This window comes from Paramormyrops kingsleyae, chromosome 2, assembly GCF_048594095.1.
Source record: "Paramormyrops kingsleyae isolate MSU_618 chromosome 2, PKINGS_0.4, whole genome shotgun sequence".
Lineage (NCBI taxonomy): Eukaryota > Metazoa > Chordata > Actinopteri > Osteoglossiformes > Mormyridae > Paramormyrops > Paramormyrops kingsleyae.
This window is the reverse complement of record NC_132798.1, coordinates 11,170,454-11,193,152: the sequence shown is the minus strand read 5'-3', so window position 1 is coordinate 11,193,152 and position 22,699 is coordinate 11,170,454. Positions and strand designations below refer to the sequence as shown.

The 22,699-nt window shown below is 41.8% G+C and overlaps 1 protein-coding gene across 2 annotated transcripts; it reads right to left on the bottom strand.

Annotated features, from left to right (window-relative positions):
• Window positions 1-1,775: 1,775 nt before the first annotated feature.
• scarb2a (scavenger receptor class B, member 2a) lies at window positions 1,776-22,337 on the bottom strand. 2 transcript variants are annotated; one of them, XM_023803264.2, is made up of 13 exons: window positions 21,265-22,333; window positions 13,513-13,670; window positions 12,571-12,718; window positions 12,229-12,423; window positions 11,054-11,145; window positions 10,329-10,448; window positions 9,074-9,252; window positions 8,364-8,482; window positions 7,754-7,827; window positions 7,584-7,635; window positions 7,053-7,205; window positions 5,021-5,068; window positions 1,776-4,689 (listed from the first exon to the last, which is right to left on the bottom strand). In XM_023803264.2, exons 1-13 carry the CDS (start codon window positions 21,385-21,387, stop codon window positions 4,549-4,551), a joined length of 1,602 nt encoding a protein of 533 aa, XP_023659032.1. In that variant the 5' UTR covers window positions 21,388-22,333; the 3' UTR covers window positions 1,776-4,548. The 2 variants fall into 2 exon arrangements, with proteins under 2 accessions (XP_023659032.1, XP_023659033.1); XM_023803265.2 differs by lacking the exon at window positions 5,021-5,068 and having other exon boundaries at window positions 21,265-22,337.
• Between the last annotated feature and the right edge of the window lie 362 nt (window positions 22,338-22,699).

Below are 22,699 nucleotides of genomic sequence, written 5' to 3'. Positions count from 1 at the left end.
AAAGGCAGCACTACTCAGTCTGGAAATGCAGAGGGTTACACACGTCTATATAACCATATAGAAAAACAGAGCTGGCTGCTGTACAGTTGCTATATCCCACCCAGCACCAGACGTGCATGGGACGTTATTTTTTGGACTAAAACTAGTCACCCCATCATGACCTTTCTTTAGACCAAAAGGAGCCATTGAAAACTGGGCCGCTTAGTCTGTCTGATTTGGTCCTTATTTTGACCTAGTCATTTGTCAACATGCATCAAGAATGCATTGAAAAAAATAAAAGTTAAAACATGGCATTCAAATAGGTATATAGTAGATACACTGTGATAAATATAGTTATATAGTAAATATAATTAAATATATTGCATAACCAGAGTGAACTCTACAGAGTGTTTTGAATGAACAGCTATGAAGGCCATTTCAGAGTCCAGAGATGTTGTGTAATAATGCACCTTTAACTTACAACAGCCAAAGAAAACACACCATCAGCTTTTCACACACCTGGAAATGTTAGGAAGACTCAGAACCGCTGTGGTGGATTAGATAAATGGTGTCCTGTGTGGTTAGAGACCGCTAATGTGGGAACTTAAACTTAGATGACCAGAGAAGCAAAGCCAATTGAGTCAAACTCCCATTTCACAGGGTGACTGAATATTACTCCTTAATATCATCCAGTCAGGTTACCCATTTACAAGCTATAATGATCTGTTTGATAGAGCTTACACTCCGTAATGGTTGAAATTATTACAACTTATACTGAAATAGTACATTTCTGATTTATGTACTTGCTGGTTGTAAGGGTTTAATTACTGTCTTTATTATGCATTAGTAAAACAGTGGTTTTATATCCTTACCCTTGAAGACCTCTCAGCATGCTTATGTTCCAGATTACATAATACAGTGTTTATGTCAAATTACGATAAAGGACTTGCATGAGTAATAGAAGTCTATTACCTTCCTAAATCATTCACAATTGTACTTAACTGTATCTCACTCTGGATAACACAGCAGACTAAACTAATACATTTAATTGCTTTTGTAAATAAAGTGATTTACCAAGATCCATTTTAATCATCACGGTTTGGCAGTGCAATGTTTTTAAAGAGGAATAACAAGTTGAATATGTAAAACTTATATTCCAAAAACCATCTGCTTTGTTCTCAATGCTAAACATATTTTAGTATAAATCTGACTAAAGCTATACAAGTTGATTACATAAAATATCATAATCTAAACAATTCTCTAAACTAAAATGTGACTATGTATTTTATGATTGTCCCTGATTGGGGCTACTTGACATAATAAGGTAAGGTAAGGTAAGATATGCTGGAAATGGGATGTGAGCCCTTAACAGGGAAAAGCAAGAATTTGGATTTGCCATTCTTGTGAAGGTGGAATGATTTTTAAATGGACAGTTACAGCCCTCTGCTGATGAATCAATGGCAATGCAAAGGTAAATCAGGCTGGAGACAGGCAATGTGTATGCAGGTGTATGCGTGGTATAACCCTTTAGGTAACTAACACTAACACTATTCAAGATTTAAACTATTAAAGGAGACTTAAAATGACAGCTAAGTACCTGCACATACAGATTCCCCAAATATTCAAAATTGCAATAAAAGATTTACGCTATATTGCATTATACTGGCAGTCTTCTACATGTATATACTGATATAGGAATACAAGTCTGGCACATACACAAGGTATTATACGTCTTAAACACCTCGTATATGAACACCACCACATTGTAACAAACAAAATGAACCAAATCTCAGATGTTATCAACTTAAACATTTGCTTTTATTTCATGTAAATACACTAAAAATGCTTACAAAGGCATTATAGAAACATTTGTGCAGTGTAAATATCAAAAACAAAAAGGGAAAACGAGGATTTTGCACCCAATGACATGAAGAGATTGTCAATTCAGCAGCAGTAGACATTTCTCAAAGGAAACAAAATGCTATTGATGTTGACATTTCTTATCCGACCAGAAGGCTGACATGCAGTAAGACAAAGTGACATGTTAGTGGCCTACTGTAATATGCATACAGCCGACTGATGTACATGGGTGCTTGGTTTTGGCACTAAAGTTCCGCCCAAGAAAGAGCTTCATTCTCTGTTTGTTCCCAAACAACCTGGGTGCACCACCTGAATATTTTATTTACACTCAAACAGACCAATTCCAATGGCCAGGACTCCTCCTTTCCAGTTGGTTTTAATGGCTTCCCAAAGATGACACTCTCTGGCACCAAGAGCCCACAATCAGAGAACAGATAAGGGTCTTTTACAATTCGGGTTGTGTGACAAACAATACTTAAAATAGTTGTCTGCTCCCTTAAGTATCTGATGTAGATCACCATGGCATTACAAAAGAAGAAGCACTGTGCAGTGTCTGTCTGCACAGAAAGGTTACTCTGATTGTGGTGTACCCTGGCATGCTGAATCTGATTGGAGACCAGGTATTTCAGCCCTGTGCAAGTCCCAGGCACAGAATACATTTACACTGAGAAATAAAGAATTAAAAAAAAAAAAAAAAAAAAAAAAAACACAAATAAAAATAATAATCTGCTCAAATTACAAAACATCATTATAAAATGTTTTACATTTTGTATTGCTTAAATTGCTTCGTAATACTGAGTGTTTTAGTACATATTATGGCAATATATGCTTTAACCAGATATTTTGTGTAGTAAAAGCAATACAGACTTCATATGCCTTATACAAAAAAAAAACACTAACTAGTTCTTGACCTATAACCCATTCTTTTAGCAGTGGAAGCCATTTGTGATAAACTGATGTAAACACTAGAGGGCGCATCTGCACACCAAGCCTAAGGCGGATCCTTGGACTGTAGCGTAAACAAAAGCTAAGCCCCGCCTCTGAGTCCTCTTTGGTCAAGCCAAGGGAGAAGGCTGGGGGATCAGAAGCAAAAGCTCAGGGATCAGGGGAGAAGTCAGCCCAAAATGGGCTGGTGGCTCAGAACTGGCTCTCCGTTACCTTTGGGCCAGGGTGTTCTTCCACCCACTCCACCAATTCAAGTCACTGAGGATATAGTGCCAAATAACCAGTTATGTTACTAGGCAAGGCCACAGCTGGCTGGGCTCAGGGTTTAGTGACTTTACGTGAAGGCTGCTGGCCAATCAGGCTTCCCCACATCAGCTGAAACTCCTTAGAGTAAGGAAGAACGTCACAGCACCAGTTCTCTCCTACCCCAGAGCACCCTCACAACATAAAAAAAAACGGTGCTTTATCACAACTGGCTTCATTAATGGCCTCCATTTCCTAAACAGCAGCAAGCATCTTTCCCTGTTAGTTTTGTGCTTGTTTGTCCCCCCAAGCAAATTAATATCATGGATATAGGAGAGACCCAGACTATAGATCAAGAGTAAATCAAAGGGGGTTCCTGCTAAGCATACATACTGACTAGACTGCACCGAAAAGCAGTCTGTCCAGAGGGTGAAGAGACTAGCAGCAAAAGTAGGTATGAAAATTAGTGACGCAAAAACAAATCCAATGCATTTATCTACTTGGAATCGCATCCCTGAAATGTGGCGCCCAAATAAATGTAGAACCCAATAAATGCACTGACCCTTTTGTGCTCTGACAATGAGAACAACAGACAAGTTCAGTAACTTTTAAACAATGTTTGGGCACCAATTCCATTTACAGAAACAATAGATCTTAAGATTAAAATTTCACTTTTATCACCGTGGCAGAAGAACCAAGATCAAAAAAAGGAGTCTCTAGCTTCATGCCTGCTTCTATTCAGGTCAGAAATCACGTCTGATTCAGTCATGCAGCTGCGAGACTGGACTGTGCAGTACCCACGCTAGCCGCTAGAGGCCACCGGCGCGCCACACAACCACACAGCATGTGCATGGCAGCAACGATGCTACGTTTTAATCGCCGTCATCATCAGCCAAGAGTCGCAATTTGACATAGGTTTGCCATAAAGCTTTATACAAGCTTGTGAATTCAGGTGGGAAAAGCTCCCTCTTAACAGGCATAGTGCGAGAGACAATTTAAGGGATTTTAAGTAGCGAAAAGACGTCCACACAGCTTCATCAGAGGAGCTTCCGGTGAGATGGGAGCTTCTGTTCACTGGGCTGCCGCCATGTGGAGATGGTGCTTTAGCTCCAGGCCTCTGAAAATCCAGTCCGGTGCAGGTGTCGACGTCGCCGGCTGATGTGGGATCAGAGCGACTTGCCGCCGTCTGTGATGCGGGGAGGAGGTACGTGCGTGTGTGTGTGTGCGCGTGCGCGCGCACGTGTGTGTGTTTGTATGCGTGTGTGTAGAGGAGGGGAGGTGTCTCAGTCTAAGGCATCATCGATCACAGAGTGCTGTTAGCCAAACAGCAGGTAGTGGCCATGCACAGCCTGGCACAAGGGACCAACGGTCAGTGACGTCACACGACTGGGCAGCATCGCGACTGACAGCATTTATGGGAGCTTCCCCCACCGCCCCACCCTCATCCCCAAACCACACCCTCTTGAAATGATACAAAACCCACATCCCACCCCCCAGCCCCACCCCCAGACTCCATCTCCATCAGCACTCGGGTGTCTCCACTTGCGACATGGAAATGTAGGAGCCATTGCGCAGAGACTGGCTGGCGACGGTGACGTGGCCGTCCCGCTGCTCTTCGGGCTTTGAGCTGACTTGAGTGTAAGCCGTGTCCTCCTTCGCATTCTGCAGGAAGAGCACCTAGTTAGACGTGAACAGTCCGGAAGCATACCACAAAAATGATAACATCCCAAAACAAAAATTGTCCATAATAATTACTACAGTAATAACAATAATAATAATAATAATAATAATAATAATAATAATAATAATAGTAAATAATCATAATAACTCAACTTCAATAAATATATAGAATATAAGAGGATTAAGTTAAAATGGAAAAAAGCTGAAACCGATTAAACTTGGTGATTCAGTTAAATATGAAAATGGTCAATTAGAAATGAGGGCAAATGAATGACGAGTAAAAAAAGAAACTTTCAAAGAAATAAAGACTTACAGGAAAAGAACGAAAAGCCTCTGAAAACTCAATACGTTTCACTGCGTTCTGAACAAAAAGAGGGAACAAAAAAAAGGATTAATTGTAATGCACAGAAAATAAGGAGGTTAGTTGTGCATACTGGCTGAGAGAACAAGTCCATGGCCCTGACCAAAGCTTAAGCACCAACTTATTCTAACTGATAACACCCCTCTCCTGAAGACAGACGAATAGTTGCCACCTATATCAAGTCTGCATGAAGAACAAGGCTGTGAGGGAAGGCGAGAACAGGGACAATGCGAGAACAGGGAAAATTCATATTCTGGGCCATGGTTTCATTTTATGCTTATTTATGATCACCACCACTGGTAATATTTAAAAGTAATACTGTATTATGAAAGCTTGGTCGCAAATATTGTCATGAGATACATTTTAATAAAAAGGACAGAAGGAAGACAATCCTTTAATGTCAAACATGACTATTTCTATCATAAACCCCCAACACTATATTGCTGCTAACCTGATCAAATTTTCATGTGAGCCGCTCATCTGGGTGAAAGGTGTGTTAAAGATTTCTACTATAAATAAAAACTAGTGGGATTTCTACTAGCTATTTATTTGAAATGCACACACTGTAATTAGGGTGCCATGTGGTTTACATCCGTACACACCTTGTCCTTGCAGCAGATTTTTGCACGAATTGCTTAATGGCCTTAAATGTTTGAAAAAAAATTTAAACCTATTTCCACCAGGGTAAGGAACCTTTTGCTTCGTTTCAATTTTATAAGCCATTTCAAAACCAAATCAGGATAGGAAAAAAAATAATAATAATAATAATTTGTGGTATTTTTTCTACTAGTGAAACCAGACAAATGTAAAGCTGATAATGTTATGTGTAGGAGGTGGTGATGACGATACCTGCTTTTCAGGCCCATATACAGTGCAAAATCATTTTGTGAGTTTGGGCACATGACAACCCGTGAGATTTACGTTAATTTATTAATTGTATTATTGTTTTCAGCGTGCATCGTTATTTCAAGGAGTGGGAGAAAATAGAAACATAAACAAAACAATATTACTACTACAAGCCCGAACCATAGACGCTTTAGTCCAAGATGGATTCAAGACAGAGAATAGACGTTTTCAATTCCGAAAAAGACTGATTAAGTGGACAAAGTGGTCTTGGGACCAAGACTGAATTTGAATACAACACTATGAATGAAGGTTAAGTATGTTAGTTTAGAAAATAGTGGGTTTCAAAATCATGTCAGAAGGAACATTGAATGTCAATGAACTGAATATCAGTTAACATGTACATTATGAGTCATGTGCTGTTGTGCTGAGCTACCCAATATTTACAGTATGCTGCTGAAATAGCATTTCACTGTGCAATGTGTTCAGACTAGCTAGGCAGTCACCCAGGCAGGCTGCTGCACATAATTCCTGGGCTTGGGACAAAATACTTCAACCAGATCCCCATGACATTTGACCCCTCCTACAGTCTGGGATAATTTCCCCACTTGTGCCCCCGACACGGTGGGCCTCACAAATCACAATTTAAATAGACCATTTAAAAATTAGCTACCTGTCTAATACTTATCTAAATGGACTTTAAACCAATCTTATCTAGATCTTGGCATTCTGCTGGAGAAATTCAGGTTAAGTAATCAAGAGTACTACTGTAGGGCATCTCCTGGAACATGAAGCAGAAACCTTTGAGTCAAGTTCACACCCTTAACCCTGCAACACCCACTGCCCTGTTTTTAAGAAAGTGTCATTGCAGCTTGAGCCTGAAACCCCCAACACGACACATCGTGTGTGACGATCACCATGCTCTCCACAGCCCATACATGCCAGGAAACATGCATGGTGCCAATATCCTGGCCCCCTCAACTGCTCCTCTCAGCTCACTTTGCACTGCAGAGATGCCAAGCAGCCTGACCCAATTCAGAATCAATACACAACCCATATGCTCTTTTAGCCAACTTTCAGCCTGGTGTGTTGAGATCTAGTCCAGGTAGTCCTCAAAAACAATCTTAGATCTGGGGCTCACCCTCTTCTGACGGGACCTGCAGATGAGGATGACGAAGACTACCAGGAGGATAGCACCCAATCCCACGATAAAGAGCGGGAAGTTGGAGACGACGGTCACCACCGTCAGAAGGGTCCTCATCTGGCCTGCTGAGTTTGGGTCGATCACAAACGACTGGCAAACAAATCGAATGAAGATGACAGATTGTTAAATATGTGAGAACTCAAACTGAAAAACAAAACGCAAACACCTCACAACCAAAAAAAATATCCTATTCTTGGGTCTTATATTAAAAGATACGATAGGAAGACTGAAGTTTATGCAGACTTTCAGAACATGTTTTTGCATAAATTTTTCAACATTCATTGTTATTTCTGTGAAATGTGTCCATAAGACCGTATGTTGATGTAAAAAAAATCACGTTCAAATTAGGAAATTAAATTACAGGACTGACAGTTTTAGGCCTTAAGCCATTATGAGGTTTGCTGCTTGTATCACTAGACTACAAACACTTAACGAGATCCTGGGAAAATTTCATTTGTAGTTCCTTACCTCATTAACAAACATGATGGGGAAAATGGTCTGAGTCAGGTTTCTGGTTGTCCTGAAAGCCAAAGAAAGACCAATGCTATAGGCGCACAAGGAAGAACACTGGTACAGAAGCTTAAACAAGAGAGAGCAGTGCGACACTGATGTAGATCTGGAAAGAGCGAGGTACTTACGGAAAGCCACTGACTCTGTTCAGCAAGACATTTAGCTGTGCTCTCTTACAGGCACGAACAGGTATACCGGTGGTCTAGGAGAGAGAGGGAGTGCCTTCATTGCCCACGTTCCATGTTTCATATGGCAACACAAATAACTTGGCACAATTCAGAAAGAGCACAGAAATTTATGTAGGTAAGAAACATTTATCGCCATTTTGAGTGGGGCATTTTCTCCACAATGCAGAAAGGCTTTGTGATTGGGGGTGGCCAAGATCCTGATGTTCGACTCATTGAATAGAGTAGCAAAACAGCACTGAGCAGTTAGCGAGGCCGCTATGTTAGGCCTATGGGAAAACCACTAGCATCTTAATTGATAAATAAAACTACTTCAGGGGAAAAAAAAAGACAAATTCTAGAAAACCACACTAGGTGGCGCAAGATAGCGAGATTGTTTTAAAATTCCTATTTAGGTTTCTTTCCATGTGCTGCCCTGGAGTGAAGTAGCAAATACGCAGTCGGAAGGACATATCCAAAAGTAATGCAAATTACCGACACACCAAAGCCTCCATCATACGGCTCACGTTCTGCCTTAAAACAGAAACCATTTCTCTCCTGATTTAGCTCATACCGGGTTCAGGTCCAAGTAGGTCTCATGAGCCTCCTTTGAAGGCCTCATGCCTTCAATGGCGTCAATGTACTTCTGGTCAGCCTGGTAGAAGTGCGGGAACGAGACGACGATAGGAGCACCTAAAGATGGGGGGGGAGGGGGGTTAGACTCAAACCAAACCCAACAGGAAGTATTACATCATCCTGTTAATCCAGTCACAAGCCAGCGTGCTGAGGCTTGCAAGTAGCTGGGTCTTCATCACTCCTCACTAGGGGCTGCCCCAGAGCATCTGCTTCCACTGCCGATCAAACCAGCAGATGAAGTCCTACTTTCAAAAGCACCAAAGTCTAAGAGAAACATCTAAGAACGTATCCCATGTTCACAGTAAAAAAGGAAACTGGAACTGTGCCGTTTTGCTACAAGGAACCAAAGCAAATCATAGCACTAAACAAAATTCATAACCCCATCTGTGGTCAGATTACATGATTAATGATATGAGGGTAAGTGTTGACATTACAAGGATTTGATGGTGACCTAGGCCTTGCTGTACGCGATGCCTGGTTGCCGAACGCAGTGCCAGCAGATACACCAGCAAAGGTTTTGGCACCAGTAGGCTAGCTGAATACCAGTCCCCTCAGCCAGCTCAAACCTACAGGACAATAGGTTCCTGCTGTATACAGCACACACATGGCTGCTGGCTGAGGTCGGTGGTGGTGGGCGGTGGGGCCTACCTTCTCGGCACACGCTGACTTTCAGCACCCCCCTGCTCAGACAGTCGTTTGCAGGTACGCAGAAGCCAGCGTTGGCGGGGTTGTCCTGGGGACTGGCCAGCACGTCCATCGGAGGAGCGAAGCGGTAGGCCGAGATGCCCTCAACAACCACATCCTCCACATAGCCCAGGTGGATGGACCTAGACGCAAGATGCACCAGCATAGATCAGTCTCCAAGTACAACACATGCAAAGAGCTTTCATTTTCACCAGAGCAACTAAAGCCAAGGGTCTCATCCAAGATGTACAACGGCATGTCTCCTGGAAAACTGACATCTGCTGCTTAAGCCAGTTTCCTAGGTTTCCTCAAAACCATGGACCTCTTATTTTTACCCTGAGTATCACTTGGTGGGTCTCCAGGAGATTACTTAACAACATGGACGTGAGCTTGATCTGAACGCGATGAACATTCTGGTCTAATGAAGTGGAAACAAATATTGGCTGTGAAAGTTTATGAGAGCAAACTGCTGGTTAAACTCTCGGGGTGGGCGGTCTGCTGTAGTACCCTTAAATAGAGTGCTTCACTTGTTTACATAAGTTCAGGTTAAGCGTCTTACTTAAGAAAAATCAGTCAAGCAATTAGATACAGGGACACGCAAGGCTACATGCTGACCTACGGAAGCATGGATTGCCAATGGAAACCAGAGGAATTTCCTGGATTACACTATGAACTTGGGGCAGTGCGAGAAGGGAAGAGATCTCAAGTGTCAAAATCCTAAGAACAAGGACAGTGCATGGTTGTGTTTTGTTAGTGCATAACTAGGGAAACAAAGACTATTATTTGGATATTCCAGGACAATTTTTAAGTAACAGATATACGTCTCTAAAGAAATTCCTGCCATTGTGGAACCGTTCAGGAAACACCACAAGACCAAGTTGGACAACAGGACCGGAAAACTAAAAGTGCAGCCAAGAGACAAAACCGACCCTGTGCCACTGATCTATATTAGTTACAATAAAAAGTAATTGCTCCTTTTTCCTTCAATTTATGATTTGAGGTGGAAAGGAAATATGTGTGTACCAACCCTTCATGTTTACCCTTCTCAGCCTAATTATCATGGTAATTCACACACCCATCCATTGACGTAGACTGAGTTTAGAACATTGTGATTGTTTGTGTCGTAGCTGCTTAGAAAATCAGTACTAAACAGTTTCAAGTGACCTTTAAGTGGCATGGGGCAGGGGGGCTACCTGCAACAAGTAAATGGTTGACCTACCGACAGAGGTCAGCAGCAAAGATGTACAGCAGCTCGTTCTTGGAAAGGAGTGGGTGGAATGCACTACCATCGGTACCATTGATCATGTTACTCTGGTTAGATGACCACCATGTCATCTTTCTGCATGGAAAAAAACATCGAAGACAACATTTAAAGAACGACACGCAGTTTATTCAGAAGCATTGACACACGACACTAACAGTGAAAGACTGCCAATTGCCCAACAATTCATGGCATTTATATGAATTTAAATATATTACAATTTACTATTAACAGAAGGGGGGGAACTAGGTAAAAGGTTAGGGGCAACACTAACGACTGGAAAGAAAAACCTTTGAAACCTTTTCACAAATCGGTCAATTTCCCAATGTTTGACAAAAGGCATGGCAAGCTCAGAGTCCGAAAAACACGGCAGAGTCCCAAGACTGGACCCAATCCAAGGTCAGTCACACAAAGCATATGCCCGGTTACTTAAGGGAGATGACAAAACAACAACAAAAAAAACCCAGATGCTTGCAGTGAATCTGCCAGTTTGCCAGTCACATTTCCTCTGCTTCCCCTCAGACGCACAAAGGGGTGTAAAGTTTTTTGCACAAGGCCATGGTGGACAAAGTGAGCAGGGTCTACAAGAGCAATAAACTGCAGAAAAATGTCAGGTGAAGGTCAGATGCACCGGATCTCAAAACAACCACCATACACACACATACAATGTATCACCATCCTACCTGAGTCCATTCCATGTGTCGATTTTGCCGTAGTCCAAGTAGTTCTGCTCACCCGTCAGAAACACAAACTCTCCTTCATGGGTTCCATTTTTCTATGAAAAGAAAGGCACTGATCTGTCAAAGATTTCACTCATAAGTAGCTAACAGTCATTTAAGCCACTGAAGAAAAAAAAAAAAAAACACTAACAAAATTATTTTAACAAATGCAATGAGACGCCAAATTTCACAAACTGACCTACATCTCTTCTAAAGATTCCCTTGCACGTATATATTTGTGCTAAGAATCACTTGTCCCATCACATTAACATGATTTAACCACTCAATAGAGAAACCACCAGGTAGCCACCTGGACAGAGCCTGCATATCTGAGATAAGGAAGAGAGTTCGTTGACAGGAACGAAGAAGGTTCACAAGTGTCTTCTGCAGCCCTAGAGACTCCACTGAAACTTAGTGCCTTGTCACTGGCAGTGAGCAGTTCATGGGAAGCCCTGAGTAGTGTCCCTATATAAACCCAGGCCTGTGGTTTTGCATCACATGCATGTCACATGACAACTGCTGACAGGCTCAGATGGTTTCCCATCAATATCCTACAAAGCGTAGATGGCGTGACCAAGACTCACAGGAGGGTTACCTTCTTTACATAAAAAAAAAAAAATTATAAAATCAAAATTTACCAAGCAGTAGCATCTGGCAAAATGGGCACAGAATGTAGGATAAGAGATCTGCACGTCTGAAATGCAAGGCCACTAAAAAGGACAACTGGCCGTGACAACTTGACACTGTAGGGTAACCTTTTTGTCCTCAGATAGCGTTTGTTCCATCCACTCTATCCTGTTTATTTTGGCTGTCCTTTCACCCATTAATCTGTTCTCAGTGTTCTGCAATCAGGGACAACTAAATCGTACATTCAGGAAGCTGCTTACACAGTTTGGGTAGGGGGTGCCGCTGCAGGTTTTACTCGTTTTGACAATACTACTGCTACATCTGCTGGCTGAGCTTCTTCTCCATAAGCCTCACTGAGTAAATACAGAGAACCCCGCCAACCACTCACAGTTGACCTAATCTGCAGATGCTCGATCACCTGAAAATGCAAACGAACCAGGCACTGGTGCAAGGGCAATTATTAGCGGTCCCTGAACTCTGGGCATGGCTTCAGGGTCTCGAGCAGGGCTCACCTTGTACATGAGGCCAAAGTACTCATCCACTTCTGGCTTCAGGCTATGGAGTTTGGTCATCAGCGGGTCTTTGAAGCCCCACAACATCTCATGGACTGTGCGTGTGATGAAGAGTTCCACGCCCATGCTTTTAATCCAGATGGACATAATGGTGCGGACCATGAAGTTATAGTTCTTCATTTCGTTTACTGTCGCCTGATGGGGAGGGGGGGGGGGGGGGGGGGGGTGAGTCATTGTCATTTTCTATGTGCTTTGTGTGCCACTTTTCCATTAACTAAGCAGCCTATCCCATCCCACAGAGAGCTACTGATATCTCCCCAAAGAAGAACCCCCTCCACTCACCACAAACGGGATGTTGATGGTCCTCACAAGATCCACCTCTGGATCCCCAGAAGACATCTCCGGTACGAACACAAAACTTTTGGGGTTCAAAGCAAAGAGCTTGGTTCCATTCTCCAGGTACGTCACATTCTCTCGGGGGCGGTACTCCCTGGAGGATGGTGAGAGTCAGGACAAGACAGAATCCCAATTTTAAAAACAGGAGATACTTATTTATAAAAGAAGAACGTCAACACACTAGACACATGTTTTCTGGACTTGCCGGGGGCCATGGTCTGTCTCACTTCTGCACTGGGGACTTGGGCTATCATAGCATGACAGGGGACTGCTCTTACTTTAAGGCTGACTGGACTTAGTCACAGCCGCTCATTACACTCACCCACATTTCAAAGTATGAACCAGGGGTACTGAAATGGCAGACTCCTCAACAAGCAATGTCCCAGTTGGCAAAATTTACCCAGAAATTGTTATTGGGGCAGTGGTCCTTTGTGTTGTTGATGGAATTTGGATCTTGGGCAAAAAATTGAGAACCCCTGGGATAAAGAAGCGTGTCGATAAAATCCTGTTTATAAGCCTTATCAGATTTGTATGCTTTAGTTGGCATTTACGGAATTATGATGGGTCAACCCTGCTCCGTGGTATTGTTCACCTTCCACCAAGATACACTCTGCCACAAACAATCGCTACAGATAAACACTACAAATGGATTTTCCACACTTAAATTAAGATCCAATATGCAATCCTAGTGCCAAGAATTATCTAGAGCAGAGACAACCCTCAGTTTGACCATGTCCAGATTTTAATTTATCTTTTTTTTTTTTTTTAAACAAATCTTCACCAGCAGCTGCTGATAACAGCCATAACAGAGGATGATTGCACCCTTGCCACACGCACCACACCCTGCCGTAGGTACACATCTAAGAGGCCATGCTCTACCTGTCCTACCTGTAAGTGTATGGCCCGATCTGGGTCACCGCTGCTTTGCCCCCAGCCAGGAAGACTTCAGGGTTGGTCACGTTGAAGAAAAAATACTGCATGTAGACATCTGAGGGTGGGTTCTTCCAGGACTCTATCACACGACTCCCTTCTGCTAGTGTCAGTTCCTGGAAGAATGAGAAGATGAGACCTTGAAGTTAACGACCAGGGCGGCAGAGCGGAATTCACATCCTGTACTCAGGGGACTGGCACGGAAGTGCCAGACATGCATGAGAAAAATCCTTTGGTCACGGCAGTGGTAGATTAAACACATGCATTCACTTGCGTTATTTACACGCACAGGCGTGGACCTACAGTGGCCATTTATCAAAGTGACACGCCTTTATGATACAGCTGTTAGAAGTGAGCTGTGCGTGGCCAATGTCAGAAGGGTTATAATTACGATTCAAATGCTACATACTGATTTCATAGTTGAGGTTAAGTTTCATTTTAAAGATCACACACTGTTCAGTGGAGGAACCTTAAGTTAACCATTTATGACACAAGGAGAAAACATTAAAAGCAACAGATTGGATATCATCATGGGAAACATTCAAGATGAACTCTTAATACAGTGTTTTGGTCAAGTATTAATATGATAAATATCAGTAACAGGATATAACGTATACACTATTCATTTAGAGCTTAATACACTGTTTAACGGCTTCACATGAGAACATCTCCCTAACAGGACCCAAAGCACCCTTTAGGCTAAATGTTCTGATAGCTCTTAAAAAACCTGCATCCATAAAAATCCAGTTTATTCCAGTACTCTCTCCATGTCCCTCCAGTAGAGTTCCTGTACCCATAAAACAAGTTGTTCTACACACCAAACTTTCTAGATTGCACCCTTCTGAAGTGCATCCACTTAACCCACAAATTTCCACCCACCCATCACAGCCTGAATCTGGGAGGTTTCAGTTCAACAGCAGAGGAGATGAAGTGTGGAGATCGCAGCCCAGAGAGAACTGTTTATGCTCCAGGAGAGGAGAGAAAGGCAGGAGAGTATTCACACAGCCACCACAGTAAACGGCAGGGGGCTGGTGGATACGGCCCTGATTCTCCACAGAGATGAATGGCAACCCATCCATGTCCTCCTGGTCGACACAAGAAGCTCACCAAGAGGACGTGGAGCAAGCAGGGATTTAAACAGCAGAGAGATGATCATGCCTGTACGCACCTAAAAATGTACCAGACTAAGAATCCAAAAATGCACTTTAAATTTGCGGGGGGGCGGGGGGGTAGCAGCGTTTCAACAAACCAATGTTTGTTTTGAAAGAGGTCATTATGCAAGAGGACCTTGAACAGAGAGAGAGGAATTCCTCACTGTGGTCTGAAGAATCTGTCTCTTTCATGTTCTTGGGGGTGGGGGGGCTTCTCTGTGCCGTGCATAAAACGAGACACAGTCGAGAAAAAATAAATGCAGCCCATTTCCAGTGGTCCTTCACAGTCAGCCTAGTTCACAGAGGATCCAACAGGGCTACTTCAAAAGGCTCACCTTCAAAAGCGCCGTTCAAGCCTGCACAGATCTAGAACTCAATGAAAAAACATACAGGATACAACAAATCAAGTACAGTGAACTGGTACACGGACAAATCCAAGGAACAACTGAAGCTTTAGACATTTCTGTCCTACACACAAGTGGATTGGTGCGCTATATATTAGTGAAACATCTAGTTTCATTAATGCTTAAATACTGAGGCTAAGCATACAACATTATGCATCCTTTAAAGTTTTAAAAAAAATAAGCAAACAAACAAAAATAAAATGATAAATAAAAACTTCGCAGCTTCAGTAGGAGCAGAAGTCCTCCTGTTACCCTTCGGGGAGGGGGGGGGGATCATAGTGCAGTCAAGCAGGCTTATACTTTGTGTTTGCGCAAACAGCCGTTTTCACCGACAAGGAATCAGACAAAAGTGGGGAAAGAAGGGAACGTTTTAAAACATGGTGGACACACCCAGAGCTAATTTGTCATGTGACCAAATGACTGGTCAAATGACTGATGCCATAAGCACAGGGTCATATGGCAAACTACAGCTTACAAACGCCTGTACTATGAGGACAGGCCCCGTTCACCCCCCCCAGGGAGCATGCTCTGAAGACAAAGCCAGGGTTACGGGGTTTATTGTCCACAGGAATTTAGTCAGACTTTGCTTCAAACCATTTAAAACGTCACCGAACATGTGAAACGCACACCGTTTTATGTGGAACTTTATCACACTTCAAGCATGCCTTAACGTGACAGAACATGCAGACATAAAACACAAACAGGGTGAGAATTCTCTTAAATGGTTTTACAGAGAGGTCACTATAAAGGGGGTCATTATGCAAGAAGATAGACTACACAGCAGTGTGTGAAATCCGCTCATAAAAATAAAACAAATAAATATGAAACAAATAGGAGGCCAATTAGAGGGTTTCCTGGCATTGTGTTTAACATTTTGAAGTCAAAATACAACTATGTAAGGCAGCCCTTTTGAGAATATTTAATAGGAAGAGCACAGCATGTAGATTTAGCAGTTTCAGTTTAATTGTAATCAGGAGAGAATAACTTCAACTGCTGTGCATAAAAGTACTTCAGTAATTACAAGACATGCCCCCCCCCCCATAAGCTACAAACAGAGATCAGAGAACCTGAACTAGACGAGAGCACAGAAGCCCAGCTGTTCAAATGGAATTTGCACAATGTAAACAATGTTAACAATTGAGCGGAAAGAAATATATATATCACAATGGATGTAACTTTGAAGTGGTCCACACCCTTTCAGGAAAATCTGTACAACTTGACAAAATTACGTCTTTTTCAATAACTGATATATATTTAGCAGGAGCAAAAACAGAGGTTAAAATTAGTAATCAATCAGTTCTCAAAGTCACCATGATCCACAATGGAGTGAAATTCACAGTACCAAATTTACGTCTCAGAAGATATTAGATATACAGAAGACATCAAAAGACGTTCTACCAAAAAATGTAATTGATTTTAAGGACTGGGTAGGTCCAACTCGTTCAAGTGCTATGTAGATATTAAAAATAATAGGATTTATTTTCGTGATAGCAATGTGTGCAGTCATAAATGAATCTCAGGTTACAGACATACAAAACGTAGAATTTCAAGCAATGATGTGAGATAGAGCAAACTTCTAAACCAGATACAACAGTGATGTATTGTATTTAAGATCAGGAGTTGCACGTTTTATACAGGAGATGGGAAAACCCAATATGTACCATAACAGAAAATTTTGTTCTAGTGCAACCACTACAAAGCTGTCCCGCACAAGGCTAGGGCTCTTAGCCACGTACTTCAGTCCATCTAATTGTCTTTCACACAGAAATTTAGCTGAAGGACCAAGAGAAATAGCTAATGCTATTTGAGCTGCTATAGTTAAACAGTTTAGCTAACCGACATTTAGATTAGTGGATAAGCTAATGCTACCCATCTTGCTCGAAGGTAAAAATGTTTGGGAAGACACTTCCTCTAATTACGCAGTTTTTCACAGAATCGAGAAACACAAAATAGGCCCTAAAAGGGTTAGCTAACCAACCACTGGTGTTTTAGGAATACAGTGGCCTTCGCAGAAAACACCGGGAGCATTTCCATTCTGTCATGTGCGGTCATGCAGATAGAGGACAACGTGAGGTTATCTGAGAATGTCCTCAGCAAAGGAAAAACATACTGAAAACTTACGAGAAATCATTTAGAGAATTACTCAAATTAAGTACTTAGGTTGATAAAATGTCTAAAGTAGTTCTTTTTTGCATCCACACAAAAAACCAAAAGTGACTGGCAAAAAGGCACTTATAGGTGGCGGTGAGGCTGTTTTAAGCTGCAGAACAGTTCATGGTGAAGTAAACAGAAAGAATGTTGACCTGTCTCAGAACTGGAGAGAAATTACACGGTTTCGTGTTTACTAAACAGAGATATAGGCCTTCAGGAAGGTCAAACACAGGACCTTTTTTCCTTCAACTTTCCAAAGCTTATGACCTTGTTTTTGCTTGTTTACGTTCTCCACAGACACTTTTCTCCATTTGGCAATTTAAACCACTGAAGAAAAGCAAGTTCAGAGTTTTGAAGGCCCAAGATTTATCGGAGCAGTTCCCCTGCATTGGCCACTATCTGTGAGAATGAGCAGAGAATGGAGGGAGCTTACAGAAACCGATAAGAAGCAACGTTTTAGGGGACATGTGAAGCAAAAACATCACACTACACCAAGCTTTGATATACTATTTTTATTTAGTGAAATTCTCATTGAGCAAAAGCTAATATGGATAAAGAACCAGAGTTCAAACCCAGAGTAAATAAAGAAGGGAAGCAATAACGAAAAAAGAATTCCAGGAACAGACACAAAGTGACAAATAAGCAAAAGATGTAGGCCTGCATATCTATGCCCTTATGCTGGGAAGGTTTTTGCAAAACTGAAATAACAAAACAGAGCAGTTTCTCGGCCAATAAGGAGCTTTCCCATTCCGATCCTGACAACACACATGCTCCAGTAAGGTTGACGAGGCCGCAAATTCTCCACTTATGTATAACACCATCATTACCGATCAGCTGATGACCAGACTCTGCTTTCAATGACTTGCACTTTCATATCCTAGATCAGTGAAATGGTTTAAGGGTTCCCCATTTCTTAATGCTTGCGTCAGCCTGAAGGAATAATACTGAATACTGAACGAAATAACAAAGATTCTGCCCTAGACCCAATGTTAGTCATTAGCAGCTTTTTGCATATGTTGTGATATCACCTCAGACCTCAGCCGACTGAAAGCGAACCCTAATGAAAATGTCCGACTTCGCGGTCACTAGGTTCACATGAAGATGGGCTTTCGAGACAAAAATGACATGCATTATATATTTAGAGGAACAATATAGAATACAGAGGAACAGGCTGCATGCCAACAAAGAAAGACTATGCCCCAGGGCAGCTTTAGCTAAGCGAAGACCTTAACACTGCCACACCCAAGGTGGTAAGGTGCCAAAATAAACAGCGGAGGCAGGTTTGTCCAGAAGCATGGTATCAATTCAAGATTGCATCTTCTCACATCCAGAAACCTCTCAAACTTTCCTGTTAAGGAGATATAATCACTCACTTCCACTGATGCTATATACTAATGTGTCCAACTGTACCCTTTAACTAGAAGGTGTACAAAATGTTTAAATCAAGACATATTTAACCTAGAAAACAGAAAATTAAAATTAACACCATCTATCAAATGTAACTTTCTATAAAAGAATCACTGCATTCACCCCCAGCCTATCTCCCGCTCATATTCAGAACAGTGAACTTCAGGAAACTTGCTAGTGATCCAGTTTTCCTGGATTACTGGCAAAAAAATAAAAACTGCTAGATACTTGATTTTAGAAAAGGCTTCCAGTCAGTCAAGAGATCCATCTTTGAGATGCAACATATCAAATCTTGCATTCCTCCATGTGTAAGAGCAGATCCAGTTCTTAGAGACCTATGGAGCATCTGGTACGGACAATATTTACTATATGCAAATTAAACTTACCCTAACACTAGTCTGACCTCCAGTGTTAAAACAACTTTGGGTAAACATTTATGAACACTAACCTTACAGTGTTCATGAAAGGGATCCTGTTCCCTACATAAAAATGAAAGCGTTCAACTACTATTGAGTAATGGTAAAGTATTCAGCTCTGTTCTGTTTACTACATAAGTGTAATGTGGTGTGACCTTTTCTTTAATAAAATCTATTATGTATTTAAAAAAGAAAAAAAAAAGAAAAAAACTCCTGCCAATTCAGTTTTTTTAATTAAAGATTTTTTCATCCGACCTCCAGAGCAATTAACAAAATTACTACTGCATAACTGAAAAAAAATAGTTCTTACAAGTACACTTCGGCTAATTCCGAATTTCTTAAACATTTTCTCAAAGAAGTCTTTAAATTACAATGGCAGTGACAGAATATCAGGTCTTCATTCTTAGTAAAGGGTCTTACAGTCCTGTATCAGCAGACATGTGGCATGTATCCAGAGATATTTACAGTAGCAGAGCGACAATCAAAATCAGTTACTACCTTAGGGCACATGAAAATAAAATAAACATAAGATTAAAATGGGGAAACTGCAGCCCCATTTTACAACACAATACTGTAAAAAAAAACTGAGTTCAGTTACAACTCTATACCTGGAAATACTTCAGTGTAGCAATGACAGTTCTTTTTGAAACATGTTTTTTTGTGTCAAGCTAATCAGTATTTTTTTTTAGTATTGCTTACGCTTAAGATGCAACCTTTAAAGACAGGGTTGACACAAACTAGGAAAGCAAACATCAAGAGTCAAACATTATTTGTAAATAGACACTATTTGTTCAGTTACACAATGTAGGCAAAACCCAATAGACTTGCAGGTTAAAAAAAAAGATCACTGAACAAACAACTTAATGTTTCATTCAAAGTGAATGAGATTCACGCATATTAACCAGGTTACTAAACCTGTAGGGGGCATATGGAGGTATAAGGAGATCTAAGTTCTTGAACATCCATTTTCAGGAATAAACGCAAGCGCTAGAAACTCTCCACCAGAATTTTAATCATTAAATAGCCTCAATTCAACCTCACCCATTACAGTTACAAGGTCACGGGTTATCAATATCTAGAGTTATAGTAAACGAATGAGGGACATGCGTCCCCTACCAGTTCACACAGTTCAAAGAACATTCATTGTCTCCAAGAGACGGTGTAAAACAGTGTAAAGATCATAGTAAGGTATGAATCTCATACTCTGGTGCTTTTATACTGTGGAGGGAGGGGGAGGTGCTCACCGCAACCAAACGCTCCCATTGGTCAATTAGTTCATTCAATTCTCTGCTCGGAGATCGGGCTCCGCTAAACACCGGCAACAACGGCGCCAGAAAAACGTGGTACAGAGCAGACGGGGCATCCCCAAATACTGAAATGCGGGTATTTCTAGGAGGGAATCCCTAGCAATCCCCCCATTAAGATAATGCATAGTCAAACGCAGCATTGCAGTGTAATGCGTTCACACGGCTGGGATAAAGCAGAAACCTGGTCTCGATGTCAAAACCTCCATTGCATCATTATTGTGCGTTCCTGTGTGCAAGGTTATGATCCGTGATAGAGCTGAGGAGTTTTGCAGGGGTTAAAAAAACGAAGCATTAAACTACTAACCCCGAGACACCGTCGTGTACTCGGATACCGGCTGACCGTAAATCGGTCGCAAATATGTTTTGTTGTAAAGGGCTCACATGTAACGGAGAAGGATATACTGCCTCAAGATAACGGCGAACATAAAATGTTACAAATTCCGCTAAAGGTAACTGCCCCAAGGACAAGAAGCAGTCTTTAGCCCTTTTCTCAGGGCTCCGTGTGTAGAACAGGTACAAATATAGTGTATAAGAGTGTTATATGGACCAAAAAACTCCAGTGTTTTAAAGTATGGTTTTCGTCTTATCTGATGCTTGTTATAGGGAAGGAATCACTGACGTTTCGGATATAGAAAAACAACAGGAAGAGAAACTGAGTAAACTGTTTAGCCGGCCACTGCTGATATTGCCCTTCTGAGGATCACGGCAGTAAGATCAAGGCTGACAACGCCGAAATGTGCCCACTACATACCACCGCCGGTTATCAATAAAAACGTTAGTCACGGGCAGTTATGGGTTTTAAACCTCTGGTCGGTAGGATTCCACATCAACACCGCAGACAGATCAGGCGATGCCGTCGGTAGCTCCAACTCACCTTTTTCAGCCGGTTGTGTATCAGCGTCTGGAAGACTTGCCCGAGCACCAAGGCGATGCCGATGATCAGCAGATGAGCGCAAACTATCCCGGTGGCGTAAATCGTGCAGGATCTCCTAGTCATGATGCCCGGAGATGGCGTTACGGTGGTTGGGCAGCGTTTAAGACAAACTCCGACGTTACAGCAACCGTTAGTGTTCAGTCTTATTAACTAACACTTCTCCCTAATATATCGGACAGCACCCCGGGCTTGAAATTAGCTAGCTAGCCAGTCAGCTGAGAACAAAAATCTCTCCGGCGAAGAGAGCAGAGCTCCTTTTGTGAGATTCACCCCCAAAACTAAAGTTCCCGGTGCTTATCTTATCGGCAGGGGGTGGGGTGGTGGGGGGTCGTCCGCTAACTAACGAAATGGCTTTTAAACGCGTAATATTTCCGAAAAGCAGCAAACACCGACGAGCACCGATAAATACGAGCTGTGCCTGGCGGGGCAAACGGCAAGTCCCGAAGCTGCTGGCCGCCACAGACTGAATGGCCCCGGTGCGAAAAAAATGCGTGACTTATTACGTGATGAGGCGGTGGGTGTGTTAGGTTGAATTGTAACTGCTCAATTTGGACTAAGGCCATCAAATTACAACCAGTTATATTATATTGGATTAAGGGTGTTCTCTTAAGATGTATTAGTACGTAAAGTTGTATTATTATAACTACTAACATTAGTTGCCGTATCTCTTATTAAATCATGTAGAAAAACACTATGGGCCAGTTCTTACGACTGAGCCTTTTACTCTATTTTAACTAAACTAGTTTATTAGCTGGCTTTAGTTGGACTTTTGAACAATGACATTTTACACGGTAACGTTGCAGGTATATCACATACCTGCAACGTTTTTTTTTAAATCGTGCTTACTATATACCTTATAATCTAAACAATAGTAAGGCTTGAATGAGTGAATGGGTTTAATTAAAATTAAGGGAAGGCTCAACTAAAATAATCAAAGTATTCCGTATTTCTATAGGGAGAACTGTTTTTTTCCCACGGGATATACAAGACATAGGACATTGACACGAATTAACCGTTATTTACATTTTTTAGATTCCGTTATCCATGCATTTCACACTCAGTTCTTACTACCCATGTGCTGTTTTAGAGACCTAAAAATTCATTTGAGTATCTCGTCACCGGCACGGATGATACGATTGGTTGTCGTCTACACGGACCACCGTCTGAACTCCGCCCCCGAATGCCCACGATTGGCTACGTGTGATGCCGAATTTGATCGACTGATTTTAGGGCGTGTTTACGGAATAGCGAAGGAAACGCCGTCACTTGCTTTGTTCTGCAAGTGTTTTAAAGAGAAAGAGCAAACAGTTCAGCTAATTTTTTTTTCCATGCTAGCAGATTTGTAATGTGAAATGTTTGTCTTAAGCTAAACGAA

Coding starts and splice junctions, on each gene's coding strand:
- scarb2a (XM_023803264.2), bottom strand. CDS start 21,387: ATGACTAGGAGATCCTGCACGATTTACGCCACCGGGATAGTTTGCGCT. Junction 9,253..10,328: donor TTTGCTGCTGACCTCTGTCG/GTAGGTCAACCA, acceptor TCTTGCGTCTAG/GTCCATCCACCTGGGCTATG. Junction 5,069..7,052: donor GCAGGTCCCGTCAGAAGAGG/GTGAGCCCCAGA, acceptor CTTTTTGTTCAG/AACGCAGTGAAACGTATTGA.